The 21,499-nt window shown below is 33.9% G+C and overlaps 1 protein-coding gene across 1 annotated transcript; it reads right to left on the bottom strand.

Moving 5' to 3' along the window:
- Positions 1-14,522: 14,522 nt before the first annotated feature.
- LOC140960939 (large ribosomal subunit protein eL38z/eL38y-like) lies at positions 14,523-16,735 on the bottom strand. The gene is made up of 3 exons (XM_073419264.1): positions 16,693-16,735; positions 15,361-15,544; positions 14,523-14,740 (listed from the first exon to the last, which is right to left on the bottom strand). Exons 1-3 carry the CDS (start codon positions 16,693-16,695, stop codon positions 14,718-14,720), a joined length of 210 nt encoding a protein of 69 aa, XP_073275365.1. The 5' UTR covers positions 16,696-16,735; the 3' UTR covers positions 14,523-14,717.
- Positions 16,736-21,499: the final 4,764 nt, after the last annotated feature.

Below are 21,499 nucleotides of genomic sequence, written 5' to 3'. Positions count from 1 at the left end.
AAGAAGAATCAAGGGAAAGTGTTTTTGATAAGGAATCGGCAAGAACAAAAGATTTATTCAAGCTTGCATGCAGAGACAAGAACTGCTCCACCGCAGGGTGTGGATTACTTTCCTCTGCTGATGAACGTAACTCAGAATATGTGCTGCAAATAATAAAGATAAGAAAAATAAATAACAGCATAAGACATAGAATCATTGTCAGGGAATTCTAATAAGGAGTTGAGAGGAACTATCGCTAAAACTAATAAATCATTTTTTAGGCCATGAATCATGATATATAATCTCATGTAGAAAACATCTACCAAGAAATCATCCATGGAAAGCCTGAATATCAATGGACTAAAATTTGATAGGACAATGTTAGGATAAAAACCAGCAATATGCCTGATTTTACCACTCAAACCGTACAATAGATAACTGAAACAACTTGCTAAAGCGAAAGAAATTTGCAATTTGTCAGGTCACTTGTGAGTTGTGACAAATATATTAAGAAAACAGACTAGTTAACATATCAAGAACTCCTCTTACAAAACTATTTGTCATTCTCAGATGAAATCAATTTGATTAAATTATATCCACCCTAATTGATTTCAACAATTGCCCAAGTATAAATCAAATCCTGTGGCAATCTAAGAATGACAGTGCAGGCTAATTGCATCAACACCCTCTGTAAAAAAGCAAAAAATGTCCTATGTAAAATGAAGGATGTATTAGCCTATCAATATTTTCTAGTAGGTTTTATGTCTTTTAAACTTTTCAAGGGGATTGCTGCAATTAGCCCTAACAGCGCTCAGGCTGTCGGACATTATTTTTTTACTTAGATGCAATTTAATCTATAGCAAGAAAAAGAAGCCTGCTTATTTTCCAAAAATTAGAGTAAGGCATCAATTGCGGGATTGTGAGAGTTCTAAATCTTTAGTAAAATATTTTTTTCCCAAACATTAAAGCAGAACCTCTCCACAAAACTACGAAACGTGGGAATTAAGGAAAAAGAGAAAATATGCAAAAGGTATCAGCATCTGACTTAAGGAAAGCAGGACAGACGAAGTCTTGATCTTTTGACGATGAATTTTATTGACACACTTCCGACTTAAACCATATATACAAAAAATGGAATAGAAAGAGAACTTTCTACAGAGATAATGACAGTGATTAAGTAATTAGAAAGGAATGTGTGCTTTTTAAGGATCGAGGTTGGGGAGAAAAAACCAACGTTTTCATTGAATGAATTAAAATATAGTACTGTATAGAAATTTAAAGAAAAATAATGATATACGATCTTAATCTAGAAGAATTCAAAATATCGCATTATTCTAAATCTCGGCTAGTCGGCCGCCTCCGACCGCACCGAAAAGGTGCTAGGCGGCAAGCGCGCCTATGCGGGCCTAAGCGGACCTAGGTGTTTAGAGTTGTTTTAGGAATTTTTTTTGAACCTAAACATGCCATAAGAAAGAATTATAGGTTTCTACTTTTAATTTTTTTGAATTGAAAGCACAATTAAAACCACGATTTGTTAGTTTGCGGTTGCCCTAACACACAACTCTCATTTTCTATGTCTGCTTACTTCTACACACATAAGAAAATCGAATCAGGCCTTAAAGGTAATTTTTTTTCTTTATTTTGATTTCCCTTGCATTGCCTATTATCTTGACACGTCTTTAAGCAGAAGAAGCGCCTTAAGCAAAAGAAGTAAGAGGAATGAACCAGGTATCAATTGGATTTTAACAAAGTTTGGGCTGAAATTTATCTAAGAACCATTACAAATCTCTTGATACCGTGGAATCCACCTAACAGTGCCTAGTCCCCGCCTAGACGGCCTAGGCTCTAGGCGCTGGCCTTAGCAAATTTGAGAACCTTGAAATATCCTAATCTAAAACAGTTTAAAATACAAAGATAGATAAATTACAATCTAATCTAATTATTTGATAATAATCCAATATCTATTATTCAACATCCCCCTCAAGCTAGGTCATATAAATTGATCATGCCAAGTTTGGAATCCAAGTCTTCATAAATGAGCATGCGAAGTGTTTTTGTAAGTATATCTACAACTTGCAATTGGGTAGGAGTGTCGCAGAGGTCTATCATCGCTTTTTCAATCTTCTCACTTATGAAATGTAGATCAACCTCAACATGCTTTATTCCGTCATGATGGACAGGATTTTAAAGATGCTAATAGCAGCTTGATTATCACACATAACTTCTATATATAGGATGAGCATCTTCCACCTTTAATTCATCAAGAAGTCTCTCGTGCCATATTCCTTCACAAATTCCGTTAGACAATGCTCGAAACTCTGCTTCAGCACTACTACGTGCAACTATAGGTTGCCTCTTGCTCCGCCATGTCACCAAGTTCCCTCATACAAATGTGCATTATCCAGACGTTGAGCTTTTATCTTTAGGAGATCCAGCCCAATCTGCATCACTATACACTTTGATTTTCCGGATAGATGATTTCCTGAAGAGTAGTCCTTTGTCAGGAGTCTTTTTTAGATATCTCAACACCCGATGACTGATAAAACTAACCACAAAATCCAATATCCAATCGTGTATGTGCTAGTTATATAAGTTTGCCTACTAGTCTTGGATATCTCCTCTTATCAACTGGAGAACTGTCTTTTTTCATACCTATCTTGACGTTTGGTCCATTGGAGTATCCAGAGGCTTGCACCCTAACATATCGGATTCTTTTAGTCGGTCAAGAACATATTTTCGTTGTCAAATTAAATTACCCAGAGATGATCTTGCCACTTCCATTTCCAAATAATACTTTAAAAGTCCAAGGTCTTTCATTTCATATTCTTTCGAGAGAATGAGTTTCACACGGCCATTTCGTATGAATGATTTCCTGTAAGTACAATGTCATCCACATACACTATAATGATTGCAATCTTAGATTATTTGGATTGTTTTACAAATAACATGAGATCAGATTGACGTTGAGTTAGCCACCTTTCTTCAACACATTTGTAAATCGATAGAACCAGGCTCTAGGTGATTGTTTGAGCCCATAGAGTGAAGTTTCTTAATCTACACACCTTATTAGTCGTACCTGCTGATTCAAAGCATGAGGAATGTTCTTGTACACTTCTTCTTCAAGGTCACCATTGAGAAATGCATTCTTAACATCAAAATGATACAAAGGCCAATCTAAATTTTCTTTAATGAACAATAAAACTCGAACAGCGTTAAGTATAGCAACAAGAGCGAAATTTCTTCGTAATCAATACCATAAGATTGTGTATACCCTTTAGCCACAAGTCTTGCCTTCAACAGTTCTATATTTTCATCGGACTTATGTTTGATTGTGAAGATCCATTTGAATCCAACAGGTTTCTTTCCAACGGGGAGACCAGAGATGTGTCATGTATTGTTCTTTTCCAGTGCCTGATATCATCATAAACAGCAGCCTTCCAGTTTGAATGACTGAGAACCTCATCATTGTCCCTTGGAACCTAACTTTGGTCTATAGTGGAAAGAAAAGGACGACATACAGGAGAATAGCGATTAAGTGAGACAAAATCACCTATAGGATGCATTGTACATGTTCGGACTCCCTTCCTCAAGGCAGTTGGTCTATCATCGGGTTCAATGTACTCAGTCACAAAGGTATCAAGATCAGACATACCTCCTGTGGTTTTTTCTGAATTTGGCAGCGGAGAGCAGTCATGAACAAGCTGATTTTGTACAAGATGTACATTCTTTTGATGATGTTTCCTTCGGGAATAGACATGAGGCAGTGGACTGGTTATTGGGATGGTAAGGTTCTGGTTTTAGTTTGTCTCGGGTGAACCATGAACGTCCGCGTGCATGGGGCTATGAACCACAGTTAGATCTGTCCAAAAGGATCCAATAACGTCCTAGGGTGGTCTGGTTTGGGTCTTGTCCAGGCTGGTTCGGTGTAGGGTTGGGTTTTTGGCTTGTGATTGCAACTAGGGTTTCGACCTTGTAGTGCAGGAAAAATCCAGCAGCTGTCCAGTTGAGTTTGAGGATCCTAAATGGCTGGGAATATGTTGTTTAGGGGCTGATAGGCTGTGGTCAAGTCTTGGTTTAATTTTGGGAAAGTTTGGTTGCATTTCGGGTTGATTCGGATTAAAACAGGGACTCCGGTCCAAGTTTTCAAACGAATTATAGAATTTAATGCATAAGCTCGAGTTTACATCTATGAAATGATTATAAGTTTGTTTTTAGATGCTTTAATAAGTTTATATTGATTCGAGTCGAAATTTTAAGGTCCATTAGTAAATGGTAAAATTAGGGTTTATGGACAAAATGATCATTTTGCACCTGGATTGAGTTAGCAGTCCTGACAGTGCCCTGATAACTGAAAATGTATGTTTAAAATGTCTATTTTGAAATTAATATGGAATTTTTTCGAAAAAATGCTGAAAATACGTTGCATGCTTGTTTTCAAGAAAATGTATGTATATGAATGAAATTTTATAAGTAAAACGTCTGCTATTCATTTTCTTAAATTGTGCTAGAAATTTTTTTTTCTCCTTAATCTCCATAATTCAAAATATACATATATATATTTTAAAATACCTTGACACCATTTTTTTAAAAAAATAAACAATCAACTAACATTTGCAAACCAAAAGAAAACAGTTTAAATCGTAAAATCGTTAACATTTTACCAAACCTAAAAACATTATTTAAAAAGTATAGCACATATTATAACCTCTCAAAACCACTCATAAACATAAATAAATTGTCATAAAAATATCTTTTAACATAAATCATAATCATAAACTCGTGCGGAAAGCTAGCGTCGGTCCTCGGGTTATATGCACCTTCAGTCCAGTCAGATCAACCATCAAGACCTCCATTATCATATTCATAATCAATATCACCTGCATCAATCACACCTAGTAAGTCTAAAGACTCAACACACCATAATCTTGATAACAAGTAATATAAATACATATCACATGCAACAGTGAAAAATACTTGTACTTAAAATATCGTTTTCATGAAGATGCAAAAACTTTAAACATAAATATTTTCATGCTGCATAAATTTTAAATAAATCATTTTCATAATTATGCATCAACTTTAAACAATAACATTTCCATAAACTTTTCCTAAACATTTTCGTAAACATTTTTATATCATCATAAACATATTCATATCAATATCCATATCCATATCCATATCCATATTCGTATCAACATATTCATATTCGTATTCATATTGGGCGATGGATCCATCTATAAAAACCACAGTACTGGGCGGCGAGGACACCAACAACACTCTCACCGGTCAACTGAGCCTTGGTCAACGTATTAACATATTAACCTATTCGTATTCGTATCAATGGAAATACGATCGTCGGGCTCCCACTAGGACCTTCACCATCATGATATCTCCAACATATTTAGTCACAATTACTTTACTTCCTTCAACGTTTCGTATTCTCATCACTTAATAAAAATTAAACATGCATATAACGTTTTTCTTTTAAACCAAGCATGCAACATAGCTTTTAACATTTTCGTTTTATCATAAAAACCCATAAACATTTAAAATAATAAATCATAACATATTAAATCATAAAATCCATAAACATTTAAAACCAACATTTCAATATATTAAATTATAAACATTTAAAATAACATTTTGACATATTAAATCATAAGCATTTAAAATAAATGTTTTAACATATTAAAAATCTATAAACATTTTAAATACACATTTTAACATCGTAAAAATCTATAAACAATTAAAATAAGTATTTTAACGTCATAAAAGTCCATAAACATTAAAAATACACATTTTAACATATTAAATCATAACAATTCCATAAACATTTTAAAATAAACTTTTTAATATATAAAAATCCATATACTTTTAAAATAATCATATTAGCATATAAAACAGCATTCAGGACACTATCATGACGTTTACTAACTTTCGGGTGTAAAATGACCGTTTTACTGATAGAAGCGTAATTTTTCGTTTTTATCCTTAGACCTCTAGACGAAGTCTCATATCATTCCAAACTTAACATATAACCTTAAAACACTCCCATAAATATTCCTTAGGCTTAAAACTTAGCTTTTCAATAGATTCCTCGATTCGTTTTTAAACTTATACGTATATCTCGGTTCTGACTCGTATTGACTCGAAACTTAACCAAACTTTACCAAACTTGAACCCAAGCTTCCTAACCAATAGCTAAATCTTTTTCAATCCAAATTAAGCCAATTAGAACCCATGAACAGCCTAAGATACCTACTGAAATTTTGTTCTTATTCCTTTGAAAACCCTAGCCACCCTAGCCTTGTACTTTTTGACCCTAGCCCTCAAGAGACTCGACCAGCCCCTATGAGCCCTTCCTAGGACCATGAATGAACCCCTAACACATTGCTGGACAGGACCTAACAGCCCCAACAATCCCAGCCCTTCAAAACTGTTACTCCTACACGCGTATGTCTCCTACTCCCATGCGATCGCCTAACCCTTCGAGCCACCCCTTGTCCAGCCACCCTAGGACTCTTATACGACTCCCTTAGGACTCCTAGCCATGCCCTAACAGTAGCCACAACCATGACTCGCAAAGGACACCCTAGCCGAAGAACCGTTGCCCACAAGGACTCTTATTTTTATTTTTTCGTCCAAGCCTTCTGCCCCACTGGTGCAGCCTTCGTCCAGCCTCCTATGGCCTCTCAAAACGTTGCAAAAATTTCCTTCCAAGTTACCCTACCATGACAGCCCCTTTGTGCATCAATAAGAGGAGTTTTAAAAAGAGAAAACTCTAGTTTTGTGCATGTATAACCATAAAAACGAAAATAAATAAAGTGTATCATATTTTTCATGCAATCATGTATCAAACACATGATATGGTGTGAAAGATGAGAAAAGAAAGAATTATGGCATGTCTTTGCATTTTTAACGCATGATAATTCGTTGACGAAGCGAAGAACGGCAACGAGAAACCTTGGGTGAATTTCCTAGCAATTTTCAAAGCTTTCGTTGCTTGATTTCTTGTGTGTACCGTGAGTTGGGTGGGGAGAAAAGAGTTTGAAAAGTTTAGGGGAGTGAGGGACGTGTGTTATGTTTTAAATTGTGGGGTGATTTGAACTTTAAATAATAATTAAAATACTAATGGTAGCTTAGGCCCATTAACAAGTTTAGTTAGGCCCATTAAACCCAATAGTGTTTTTAAAAATTATTTTGTTTAATAAAGTTTGTGAAATCAATAGTCGGGTTGTCAAAACGTTCGTATTTTTTATGAAAATCGTATACCGATAAAAGTTACATCCCGGCGTATAAAATCACCTCAAAATTCCTTATTTTTAAAAATAAGAAAAAGCATCACTCTTATTTTAAAAAATTAAAAACAATTAACAAATAAAAACATTTTCTATTTTTCAGCCCTCGTTCTCCGTTCCTCGATCGCAACTCGAATAACCTTTAAAAATACATTTTAATGCAACCATGTAGAAAAGTATATTTTAAACATGTCAACATGCACAACATAATTAATTGGATCAATTAAAACAATTAATTAAAATACACAAGGAATTTAATAACTTGTATGCATGTAGTTCGTGTGGACCTTCGAATTTTCGGGGCGTTACAATTAGCCCAACTGGTACCAACACTTTAAGAATCTAGGTACTTATGCCTGGAGGTCCTGGGTTCCAGTGTTGGGGAAGGCGAAAAGAACCACTTTCCAGGAGTTGGATATTCTATGAGTGGCGATGCATGGGCGTGGGTCGAGGCCCATGTTGGTTCAGCCTAATGGCCCATGATCGTTACAATAAGTGATGAATATGATGACATGTTTGAAGGAGGTGATTTTATTGTGACTAAGACGAACACTAATACGAACATGAAACATGTAAGGCCAAGGCTCAGTTAACGTGTGAAAGTGTCGCCGATATCCTTGCCGCTGGTACCATGGTTATACGTAGTTGGATCCATTGACCAATAGCTGATACGAAAGTCATAACTAATGATCTGAATTCAATAAAAAAATGTTTACATTTACGATGTCATGATATGAATATGTTTATGTTTATGTTTAGGTACTTTTCACTGTTGCATGATATGTATACGTACTTTGTTATCATGGTTTAGGTGTGTTGAGTCTAACTCATCATGTGTGATTGATGCAGGTGATCATGTTGATGAGAAGACTGGAGATGCTGAGGACTGAGTGGAATGAGCTAAGGGTGCACGGGAAACCCGAGGACCTTGTATTTTTCCGTATTACATGTTTTTTGGAGGACATGTTTAAACAATTTTAAAAGGTTGATGATTTTACCGTGCCGAGGGATTTTGGCAAATTTTATTATATTTGGTATTTTACGTTTAACAGTAAACGTTTCAGTCAATTACACTTTTAAGGTTTTTAACTGTAGTTATTTTATTCAGTAGTTGGATTGTTTTATAAAATGCATGGTTCGAAATTTATACGTATTTTTGTGTATATATATTTGGCTGAGACTTGGTGATTTAAAAAAATCAGTAGTTTAGTAGTAGACATTTCAGAACTTTTATGACATTTCTTGCAATTGCTCTTAATACTGAATAAAGTTGCGAATTTACTCTCCACCATTCTAGAACATCGAAATTTTATGGATTCTGAAATATTGGCTTAAATAGATCTGTATCTCACTGGACTGTATTTTTGTAACGAATTTCTTTTCAACTATCGTCGTTTCAAACTTTGAAAGAAGTTGATTGCTCTCATTTTACTTTTTATTTTCGGATCTTCCTGCGGCTCCAGCTAGTCACTAGCTCCACCTTGTTCGTTAGCGTACAAAACGTATAATTCTTTAAGAGAATGCATGATTGTCTTCTTTTGATCGTCAATATTCTTCTTAAGAAAGTTAGCATAATATTCACAAAATATTTCTAAGCCACATTGACTTTGACTAGGTTCAAGCAAGATTGCTAAGCCATGAATAATTGTGATAGTCTCCCAATATTTTAAAATTTTATCTTTCATACTTGAAATAAAATAATTCATAAGAACATCGGTACAATATTTAATGAATTTAAAAAATATATTGAAAAGTAGAAGTAGAAGCATGGTTGCAATAGGATAGTTAACGCTAGAAAAATTTTTGGTTGTCTTTTAAAAAATTCCAACAAAGAAACACAGTTATTCAAAATATCTCGACAAGAGTCAGTTAATATTAAAGCTTCTGCTGCAACATTGTTTCAATACGTTGTAAGTAAATCTTTAAAACGTAACAAAGTATTAAGCAAGTGATACAAAGAATTCAATCGAGTGTCAACGGGAAGAGAAAATTTGTTATATCTAATTCTGTTAGCAATTAGTATGTTTTTCAATCACGATCATACCTTTTTTCACATAATAAATCAGCACATACTTTGAATTTTTCTATCGTAGTAGTCGTGTATTTATCAAATGAGCATTTAACATATAAGTTGATAATATGAGATCACATCTAACATGAATCGAATTGTGAAACGTCTCTAACTCGTTTTTCTTTAAAATATACTAGAATTTTTTTTAATATATACTAAGGCCGAAACATATACATATATATGTATATATATTTTTTGCACCATTAAAATAAATTCACCATTTATTTTACTCAAAACTCAGTAACTACAGTAAAATTCATAAAATCGTAAACGTTAAACCAAACCTAAAACTAGCATTTTTAAGAAATAGCATAAACGTCATAAATCCTCTCAAAAACCACTCTTACTTCCAAAAGTCATGAAAATCTTTAAAGTACTGTAAAAGCATAACTGTGCGAAAAAACTAGCAAAAGTCATCGGGTTAGTGCATCATCCGTCCAGTTAGTTCATTCATCCTACCCTCATGTCTCAACAGTAAAATCATCACCTGCATCATTCACACCTAGTGAGTATATTGATTCAGCAAGCCTTAAACATAGTAACAAGTAATATGTATACATCCACATGTAACCATGAATAATACTTTTAATAAAACAGTTTTATCATGAACATGCATAAACTTAAACATTTTCTTTCATCATATGCTTTTCCTTTCATCATAAACATATCCATATACATATACATTTCCTTTTGGGGTGAAATCCGTTCGTTAATTCTGACTATCCTTTCATCCTTTGGTCGATTGATCAATCTCAGCTCTACCATGGTACCAGGCGGCGGTGCAACAATAACCACTTTTCCGTTCTGTGCCTTAGCCTATAGTTGGCGGGGACAGCAGCAACCACTTCTCCGTTACTAGGCCTTGGCCTGGGGAAATTCGGTGTTGGGTTCCCACGGGGCTTAGTACCGTAAATGGGTTCCACTGGGGCTTAGTCCCTCACGAATCTCCATTTCCTTAATGTCACAATTAAGTCACTTCATTCAAAAAATTTTCAGTATTTCCATCACTTTATAAAATACATGCATAATTATCATTTTCCTTTTAAACCAAGCATGCAACACGTCTTTTAGCATTTATCATTTTCCATCAAAAAATTTCATATCCATTCAAAATAAACATTTTAACATCCATTATAGCATTTAGGACACTACTAGGACTCCTAATATTTTTCAGGTGTAAAATGATTGTTTTGCCTCTAAAACTCTAGTTTTCCATTTTACCCCTGGACCTTAAAACTTCGACCTGAATCCATCCAAACTTACCATAACACCTTGAAACACACCCATGAACATTTCTTAGACGTAAACTTAAGCCCCTTGACTAAATTCGTAATTCGTTTTAAAACTTGAACCGAAATCCAGGTTTTAACCCGAATCATCCCGAATCTTGACCAAACTTTCACCATAGCTTACTAACACCTAATCAACCCCTTTTCAACCCAATTCAAGCCATTTAGAATCCTCGAAAATGCCTAGAGACCTACTGAATTTTTCTGTACATGTCAACCAAACTGTAGCACAAAAAATCCCAAGCTCCTTCGATCCTAGATCCAAACCGACGTGACCAGACCCTAACCAACCATGCTAGGACCTAGATCGAAACCCCTTAGGACCCATTTGGACCAGACCTAGCGGGCCATGCACGGGGACGTCCATGGTTTCTCTCCAACGCGCGCGACACGACTAGGATGTGCCCTAGCCGTGCGCCTGTCCTTCCAAGCCTGCCCGGCCATGCGTGGACCAACATGGCTTGATTCTAGGATGCTCAAGAGCTCATCCCCTCGCCTGGACAGCTACTGCACAGCCTTCTCCCTTATTTTTTCCCTAAATGTGCATGTCCTAGCCCTCAAGAGACACAACTCGTTGGCCATTACTCTTGCACCACACCAGCCCTTAACTGTCCCATCTAGGACCCCTTAACAGCCCCTAAACCAAGCCCATATCGTCCCTAACCTGGCAGCCCCTTGTGCATCATCAATACATTGAGTTTAACGTCAAAAGAATACAGTTTTCCATGTATATGCCATAAAACAAAAATATAAAAAGGGACATCAAATTTTTCATGCAAGAACACTTATTCACATATGATATGGTATGAACGATAAGAGAAGAAGGAATAAGGCGTACCTTTGCATGTTTCATGCACAAAAATTCAATCCTAGATGTGAGAGGACGTTGCCGGAGAGACGGGAAGACCTTGTTGCGTTTTATCCTTCAAAATCGACGTGAAGAAGCCTTAATCGTGAGGGTGTGTGTGTGTGTGGCTAGGGAGAGAAAACCCTATGTTTCTTAGTGTAGGAGACGTGTGGTTTGAAGAGTTTTAGGGCTTGGAAATTCCCACTTTGGTTATAAATAATAAAGTAGACAATTGGGACCAATAACCTTAGTACAGTAGGCCCATTAGACCCATTTGAAAGTAAGAAAAATATTTCATTTAAGAAAATTTTCGAAAATATTAACTGATCCTCCAAAAAGTCCTTGTTTTCGTCAAACATCGAATGCCGATTTAAAATAATACTCGACATGTAAAGCATCTCAAAAGAAACCATTTTTGAAAAGTACATATTAAATATACCATTTATTAAATAATTAAAAATAATCATTTAACAAAAATATTTTTCCATTACAGTCCCCTGTCTTTGTTCGTCGGCCACGTCTCGAATAACCCTTGAAAACACTGTTTTATGTATTCTAATAGAAAATCATATTTTAAACATATAAACATGCCTACCACATTTAATCAATGCAATTAAAATAATTTAATTAGGCATTTTCTATTTTTCTTAGATTTGCATGTAGTTGGATTATGTTATCGTATTTTGGACCTTACAAATCGTATGCTAAAATTGGTCTTAATGAATCTTTAAGGTATTTAATCGCAATATTTAAAACATGTCTAGCTATAAAGTATCTGGTGTGTGATGATTCTAATTTATCTAAAGATATTTTTTTTTGCATAGTTAAAGTTTTATCAATCTAATGACATGTAACAACAAGATAATATTCCAATTTTATATTTGGCAAAATATCAGTTATGAAACCAACTTTACAAGTAATATTCAAAAGATGTGAAATTAATGAATTTTTGTATTCTTTATACATATCAAAATAATATTTCTTAAGTTTATGCTTAGAAATATTGTGAAAATCAAGTTGAATAGTATTAGTAAGTTCAACAAACCTTCTTGTTCGGCTATTAAAAATGGTTGACAACATTTCGTGACAAATTTAACAGTGGATTTTCTAAAAAATTATTTTGTAGTTGTGAAATTTTTTGTAGTTAATGGATTAATTTATTGTTGATTTAGTTATCTATCAAATGACTGCAAAGTATCGGGGTCAAGCTTATGCATCTTGACCAAATGTTTTTTCAAAGTTATTGTACCACCGGCACCACTACCCATTTTGTAAGAATATCTATTTTTGTAAATTCTACACACAACAAAAGAGTAGTTCGTACTTACTTTTTTTTTCAATGTCGAAGTGATGCCAAATTTTGTTTCGCTTTGCTCGGCCCGTCTTCGTGCTTGCCACTGTGTTGCTTCTTTTGGCGGATGACGATGTCCGAAAGTTCCCATGACCTTCACTGGGCAGTTTCGTAGCCTTTTCTTCTTTGTGACCAAGTTTGACTTCGTCAAATTCGGGAATGTAGCCAAAATATTCACTAAAATCCAAAGTTGAAGACGACATCATTTAAATTAAATTTAGTGGATGTGTGTAGTAAATAATTAGGGATGTAATCGAGTCGAGCCGAACCGAACTCTTGAATGTTTGAGCTTGGCTCGTTTATAATCGAGCCGAGCTCGAGCTTTATTTAACGAATATATGCATGGCTCACGAGCTTATTCAAGCCTTTATTGAGCCTAAACAAGATTAATAAATATGAATTATACATTTAAATTTTCATTAAATTAATTAAAAATAAATTATATATTTAAAGAAAAATATATTATTCTTATTAAAATTTGTAAATTTATTATAATAAATAAATTTAATAGATATTTCTATATATTTCATAAATAATATGCAAAATCAATAAATCAAATATCAAAACTATTATTTTTTCATCTAAAAGATTACTCATGAACTTACCAACGAACATGTTCACGAGCTAACAAGCCGAATACTGTAAAGCTTGAGTTTGGTTTGTTTATCTTAACGAGGCTCATTAAACGAACTCAAACGAGCTTTTATCGAATCGAGCTTCAAATAGCTTACAAACAGTTTGGTTCATTTACATCCCTATAAATAATAGAAAATAGAAAATGAGTTGAAAAGTAATACAAAATAGGAGATTGGGTGCAAAAAAAATATAAAATTAGAAGAATGAGATTGTTGTGTGGAAATTTTGAAAAATAATGAACTTTTTGTATGGGGTGGAGGAAATACAAATTTGCTACTTGGCCCCCAAATTGCAGGCCAAATTAAAATTAAAAAAAAAAAAAAAAGAATTTGACCCTAGCCATTGGGCCAAAGACTACAATTGTAGCCATCGGCCCAACTTCTAAAATCATTTTTTTTATTTTTTAAAATTTCGAATCGATTCCGGATCCGAAACCGGAACGGCTTTAACCAGTTCAGTTAATGTGTTTACACAAATACATTAACTACAAATATGAAAATTTATAATTTGTTTTAAAATAAGAATTTTATTTATATCCATATCTCTCTTACATTATATTATAATAAAATAAAAAATTCTTATTTATATCCATATCTCTCTTACATTATATTATAATAAAATAAAAGGTTTGATTTTTTAAAGTTACAATAAAAATATTAGAAAGTAAGAAATAAATTATTAAAAATTTAATGAAATATTAATTTTTTTCAAAAACTGAATTAGAACATAATAATAAAATATTGTTTTAATGAATAATGTTTTGAATTTTGTTTTGTATATTATTGTAAATTTGAAAATATTGACAGATTATAATTATAAAATATTTTATTTTAGGAAGGAATTGAAGAATTAATCAAGATCGACTAAAGGGTAGTTTTATCAACTTGGAATGTGTTAAATAAAAATTGGAATGACATATTCAAGTAATTATTTACGTTTAAAAAGATTGTAATGATTATTTATTAGATGCAGAAGGGCAGAAAATTTGCTCAGAAATAGAAAATAAAAAAATAGTACTATTTATTTATAATTTGGGTGTTGGGAGACGAGATTGACACCTGAAAAGAACAAACATTAGGCAAACCTTTCAAAAAAAAAACAGAGGAATTTTATGTAAGTCATAAAAGCCCTGAAAATGATTTTGGAACAGAGATTAAGTTCGCCCCATTCAAAATTGTCAAAACATAGAACAAGTAAAATATGTTTCGAAAACGCTACACCACTCTTTGGCAAATCCTTCCTAGGCTCACAGGTCTTGGACAGCCAAACCTGAGAAAGAAACGAAACACAAATTAGTTGCCTCAACACCACATGCAAATGAAGGAAAATATAATTCTTAAAAAGATACATTATTAATCTCAAACTTTGTAAAGTGATTTTTAAAACTAAATATAGGTAGTGTGGGCAAAAAACTTATATTAAGTGCTTTCAAACTTCTGACCAATTAAATGTGTGAAAATTGTATTTAGAAGTTGAAGAACACTTAAAATAAGTGCTTAGCAACACTACAAAAAGATTTTAGGAGACCTTCCCTGAAACCTGTGGAACAAGTGATTTTTCAACCTTATTGTAAGACGGTCTCCTTCCTATAGACATTTCTTTTAGATTTTTTTAGCCAAAAGACAGTTTTAACAAGATGGCTTCTCTATCCCAACATGCTCTTAATGTTTCCAAACCTTTTGACTATTCAAGATATTTTCTCAATCGTGTTAGAAGATTTGAAGTCCCCCAATACTGTGATTTTTGAAATTCTGGAAAACGAAAATTTGAATCCATTCCTTGGATCACCGGATCCTTCGTTCAAAAAATAACTTCAATGACTCCAAACTACTTTTGGAACAAGACATGATCCGAAAAAGATATAAACCAGGGATGATGAAGTCAACAACCTGGTGGAAGAGATTGCTTCAATTTGTCTGCTTTCTCGAGATCAAATACACAGAGAGTGTACAGGTACTTTGAGCCCCTAACTTTGAACTTCACCACGTCTTTACTCTTCTTAATCTTCACAGAACGTGCATCTTTCCTTCTAGCTGTCAGAAGGAAGTCTTTGATCTCATGAATCTGCTTCGGCTGCAAATGATATCAAAAAACCAAAAAAAGGTAATTAAACAAAATTCTGGCAAACAAAATGAGACAGATAGCATCCAATGCAGCTGAGGTTTCAGAAAAGGAAGGATATTATTGATGAGCTTGAGCATCCAGCTGATTTAAAACATTTAAAACAGAAATAAATTAGATATACACAATTCCACTGTCTAACTGAAAATAAGAAACTTGGCAGACACACCATATTAGCTTGACATAACTCTGACTTTTATTACGTCAAGATTATGATGAATATTTTTTGCTTGAAACTACATGCATTGTTATAGAGACCACTTAAGTAACAAAGAAAGGTAAACAAATGAAATCTCTAACAAAAATCCAGTAATTTCACTAGCAACACTGTATTTGTAACAATCTTACACCCTAATGTTTTAGTTATCAGATATACAAGATGGTAAAATATCAGTTTCAAAATGGAATACTAACAAATGACCACTGTCCATAAACCAACAACAAAACAAACTTCCAGACAACACAGAAGAAATAAAATAAACACATAGAATGAAAACTTCACACCAAACTATGAAAATCTTGGTCGGACTAACATAGAGTTATAGCAGTTGAATAGTTCATTCGATTCAATGAAACTTCAGGAACATTAAGAAACAAAGAACATACATGCTTCTTCTATTAGCCTGAAATCCCATTGAAAACATTGAATATACTAACATTGTCAAATCAAATACCCAAACTCCAACCTAGAAACCAACGAGAAGCCAACTGAATCCAAATCATAGAAAACAATTGTCCCACCATTAAAAGCCTCACATGAAACAAGCTCTTCTTCGTTCCAATGTGGCATCAAATACAGAAAACAGATATATACAGCAAAAGGAACGCTGGATTGTCGCAACCCTAAAGTCATTCCAGCAGCTTCATCGTGAAAAAACCATAAATATTAATATTTCCTAGGATTAAAAGAAATAATAAAAGCAACAAAATTAAAAGGTCAAAAACAATTTCTCGCAAGGAAGCAGGATCGAAGGCCAAAAACACGAAATCTTAGCTCGAAAACGTGCGAAATCATCGAAAAAGCAAGAACATAGTATGTAGAAACAAAGCGAAAACACCAAAACTAGTACATCCCAGGTACAGAGAGAGGAAAACTTTACCATTTTCCCGGCAGTGTGAAAGGGAGAAGCTGACGCACAAACCCTAATTTTATAGGATATTTATATCCAGAAATACTGGACCCTTATTGGGCTAGAAGGCCCAATTAGTTCTTACGATTATCCAATTGGGATTGGACTGTTTGTATGGGTATGTCTTACCAACAATTAATCCAACCTAAATGGGCACCCATAAAACATATTTTCAGTTTTCCCTTTCTAACAAGATTAATTATCATATTTTGACCACATGATACGTCATCAAGTACCTATATATGAATCATACTGAATACCAATTAGAACGGTATGTTTTTCAGTTTTTAAATTATTATTGGATTATTTGTATTTAAAATAACCATATAACCATAAAAAAAACGAAAATTATAAAATTAATATGTTTAAAATTGCATGTGCATCCATTGGTAAAATGATAAATATTAGAGATGACAACGAACTGTCTTTAAAACAACCTTGTTCGGGGAGGGTTAGACCCAACAAGCGGGTTTGGGGGCGGGATGACAACGAACTATCCTTCGAATGATACTTATAAATTTGACACCGATCAGAATCCCTGAATTGAACCAATAACTGAACTGAAGGATACTTATCAATTTAATGTACCAAGTAGAACTTAAGTTTTCGAAGGAATTAATAAAGTCTCAAACCGATGATTCGAAAAATGACAAACTGACCGATAACAAGAACTGAATGTGTTATTCGCAGAACTGGTATAGCATAACCGAAAACTAAACTAGAACGTTCAAACTAAAAGGACATCATTTAGAAATGATGTAGTCTAGCTGAGCTAATCAGTCGATCAATTTGACTTCTGATCAGTTATTCACGTCATCAGTTGAAACTTGAATCTCAGCAGACAAATTGACGGTCCGTACATGGACCAAAAGACGATTCAACTGATATTAATCATTAAATGCATTCAATGTGACCGTTGGAATCGAAAACTATGTATAGCTGACGAGTTCAGTTGTGAAAGGGTGAATAATTACGAACAACAACAAGGTCAAATCAGTCATTTGCGAGTCATTTTCAATTTTATTCAGTTTACAAATCGCAAATCCTTGCTCATACTTCATTGATTTATTTATAACATTCAGGCTACTTATTTAAGCTATTCAGTTATCAACTGATAAGTAAAAATAAAAATTAAGAGTTTCAGTTTGGCATTGTTTAAGTCCAACTGAAGTGGATTATTACAGTTCATTATAATCAATTAATGGCTTTTAATGAATTTCCATCCTTGAGATAGAAGGGGTGACCTAAGAGCAGTTGAAGTCTTTGAACATCCATAAAACTCTTTGTGTCCATCTTTTTACTCATTCAGCTATCGTCTATATTAACCGATCCTAACAACATCCAACCTCCCCACATGATGACCCTCAATGGAGTCGGTAAACGAGTAAAGTGCAGTGCTAGTACACAGAGACTTCATGTTGTCATGGATCAAAGGACTATTAGTGTACAACCATAACTGCGAACTTTTCTATTCGATAAGTGATAACCACTTGGACAGTCTGAATGAGGATTGTTTAGTTTATCATGAAATGATCGCTCATCTATATGAACGAACATCTTCATCGTGCCCTTAGCAATGAAACATGGCGTTTACATCACAGATGATAGTCTCAAGCTCAAGTAACCTTTTGTTGGATCTCGGTTCTCTCGTGCCCAAACGCAGCGGAAGTTTTAAAAATTTTATTTTATTTTGACAATCAAAATATATTTATGTTTGGGCACTCGTATGGTTTATATATTCAAACATTCATAGGGCGTTAGAATATTATACATTTGGTGAACGATTCACACGGCTCCAACTATTGTTGTCGTATGTTTTTAACAACGGTTTTATCCAAAACCGTTGTCTTTGACCGTTGTCTTTTGAGGGTCAAAGACAACGGTTTTTAAAAACCGTTGTCTTTGGGGGGTCAAAGACAACAGTGTTTAAAAACTGTTGTCTTTTCAGGGTCAAAGACAACGGTTTTGGGGTCAATTACAATGGTTCTATAAAACCGTTGTCTTTGAGCGTTTTTTTAGGGTCAATGACAACGGTTAGATGAACCGTTGTCTATTAGCGTGTTTTTTTTGGATAATCGACAACGGTTTTGAAAAACGTTGCAATATTTAGCGACGGTGCTAATTTTAAATTTAGCGACGGTTTCAAAATAACCGTCGCTAATTTTAGCGACGGTTTTAACAATACCCGTCGCATGTTTAAAATTAGCGACGGTTTTACAAAACCCGTCGCTAAAATTAGCGACAGTGTTCTGAAACCGTCGCTAATTTTAGCGACATTTTAAATATAAACCGTTGCAAATTTAACTCATGCGACGGTTTCAACATTACCGTCGCCAATAGCGACGGTTTAAACAACAACCGTCGCAAATTGTCTATAAATATCACATTTTCGATCCATTTTCCTCTACAACACTTCACAATACTTAAAATTTTTCTCTTTTACACCATTTTATCACTTCACACAACACTTAAAATTTTTCTCACCACTTCACAACACTTAAAATTTTTCTCTCTTACACCATTTTATCACTTCACACAGCACTCAAAATTTTTTTCTCTTACACAATTTCACACAACACCTAAAATTTTTATAACCACTTCATAATACTTCAAAAAATTTTCTCTCTTATACAATTTCACACAACACGTTAAATTTTTCTCTCTTACATGATTTTACTACTTCACAACACTTAAAATTTTTTTCTTTTACACGATTTTATTTTCGATTATAAGTTTTTTTTAGATTTATTAAATTATTAAAAGTATTTTTTTATTTTTCGAAACAAATTAGCGACGGAAATTGTGATTAATAATCGTCACTAATATTAGCGACGGTTTTGATTGATAACTGTCGCTAATTTCAAATTAGCGACAGTTAAGTAAATCGTCGCTCATTTGAACTAGCGACGGTTTAATGAACTGTCGGTAATTTTGAAATAGCGACGGTTTGTCGGTAATTTTGAAATAGCGACGGTTTGGGATAAAACCGGCGCGACAGTTTTAATTGGACCTATCACAACGGATAAAAACAGTTGTCGTTGAACGGACTTTCAACAACACCCTCGGTTACAACAGTTTTAAGAAGGCTACGACAACGGATGCCGTTTTTGGTGTAGTGTTAGCGGAATTAGCTCTTGATGAATTCCCTATGAACTTTCTTCAAATATCCTTTTTAATCCTTCTAATCAAGTCCACGACTAGAAGATTTGTTCCTCTTCCAAATAGCACTAGAATATTTGGAAGAAGTTTTAACGTTGGAGATTAAAAACGAGACACGGCTTAACCAAAACCCTTTTGATGGAGACCGAAATTTTGAGAGGAGAAGGGAAGAGATTTTTAAAAATTGAAGTCTAGTGGAGGCTAGGGTTTTTCGAAAAATTTTGAATGAATTATGTTTAACCCTAAGCCTAATACACATATATATAAGATTAAGGCCCATTGATTAAATTAAACACTTAATGGGCTTAATTAATTAATTATTCTAGTCCAACTAGTTTAATTAATTAATTAATATTTTAAAGTCCAATTAAGAACCTTAATAATATGTATGTTGGTCTTGTACTCCTACAAGCCCATTATGCATATACCATTACATTTAATTTAAATCCCTTATAAATTCAATATTTGAATTTAATATTTAAATTGTAAATTCAAATCCTTGAATTTATCACTTCCAAAATTTAATATTTAATAAACTCAACTTTTCAGCTTAATAAATTAAATCCATCATAAATTCAATATTTGAATTTAATATTTAAATTATAAATTCAACTCCTTGAATTTATCACCTCCAAAATTTAATATTTAATAAACTCAACTTTCGAGTTTAATAAATTAAATTCTCAAATTTTATAAATTCAACTCATTGAATTTATTATCTCCAAATTTCATAAATTCAACTTCTTGAATTTACTATCTCATAAATTCAACTCTTTGAATTTATTTTTCTCAAAATTTAATTATCATTAATTCAAATCCTTGAATTTACTATATCATAATATAAATTCAACTCCTTGAATTTATTCTCTCAACGTGAACAAATGATCAAGTGCTTGTGTGACTCTCAATGGTTCAGGGATACATCTAGCCATGGGTTCACAACTCTTTGTGATTCAGGACATAATCCTTTATTCGGACTTTCCCTAATTTGTCCCATTCTATGTATCGACAATTGATCATGAGAATACCGGAAATCATATTTCTAATTAAACTCATCGAATCATGGTAAAAGCGTCTAGTAGCATTGCCCCATGATTCCCTAGGTATCACTGATAGTGCCTGCAAGAACCAATCGGTTATTATTAACATACAGTACGGTCCCTTCATCTCATATATTCCAATCGAATCTGCAACCATTGGTTCATCGAGGGTTGCATATTAATTCGATAACTATGTGCATCGAGGGTTGCATATTAATTCGATAACTATGTGACGCATATGAATAGTGGCATCCCATGTACTATTGGAGAACTCCTTCTCCAACGTACATCTCATACTCTGGCCAAAGATTCCACGCATTATTATTTCATCAGATCACATAGGATATCCACACCCGTAGGTGAGCGGTGAATCCCTGACTACAATGCACTGTCTCCTATATGTGTCGTAACTGTACCCAACCTCGTCACCTGATGACTCTCTTGGAGCCGGTAAATGAGTCAAAGCACAGCCCTAGCATATAGAGCCTCAGTGCTGTCCCGGGTCGTAAGGACTAATGGTGTACAATCATAACCACGGACTTATCCTCTCGCTGAATGATAACCACTTGGAAAGTTCG

The sequence above is a fragment of the Primulina huaijiensis genome, chromosome 16, assembly GCF_012295235.1.
Source record: "Primulina huaijiensis isolate GDHJ02 chromosome 16, ASM1229523v2, whole genome shotgun sequence".
Lineage (NCBI taxonomy): Eukaryota > Viridiplantae > Streptophyta > Magnoliopsida > Lamiales > Gesneriaceae > Primulina > Primulina huaijiensis.
The sequence above is the reverse complement of the archived record's forward strand: the minus strand, read 5'-3'. Positions and strand labels throughout refer to the sequence as shown.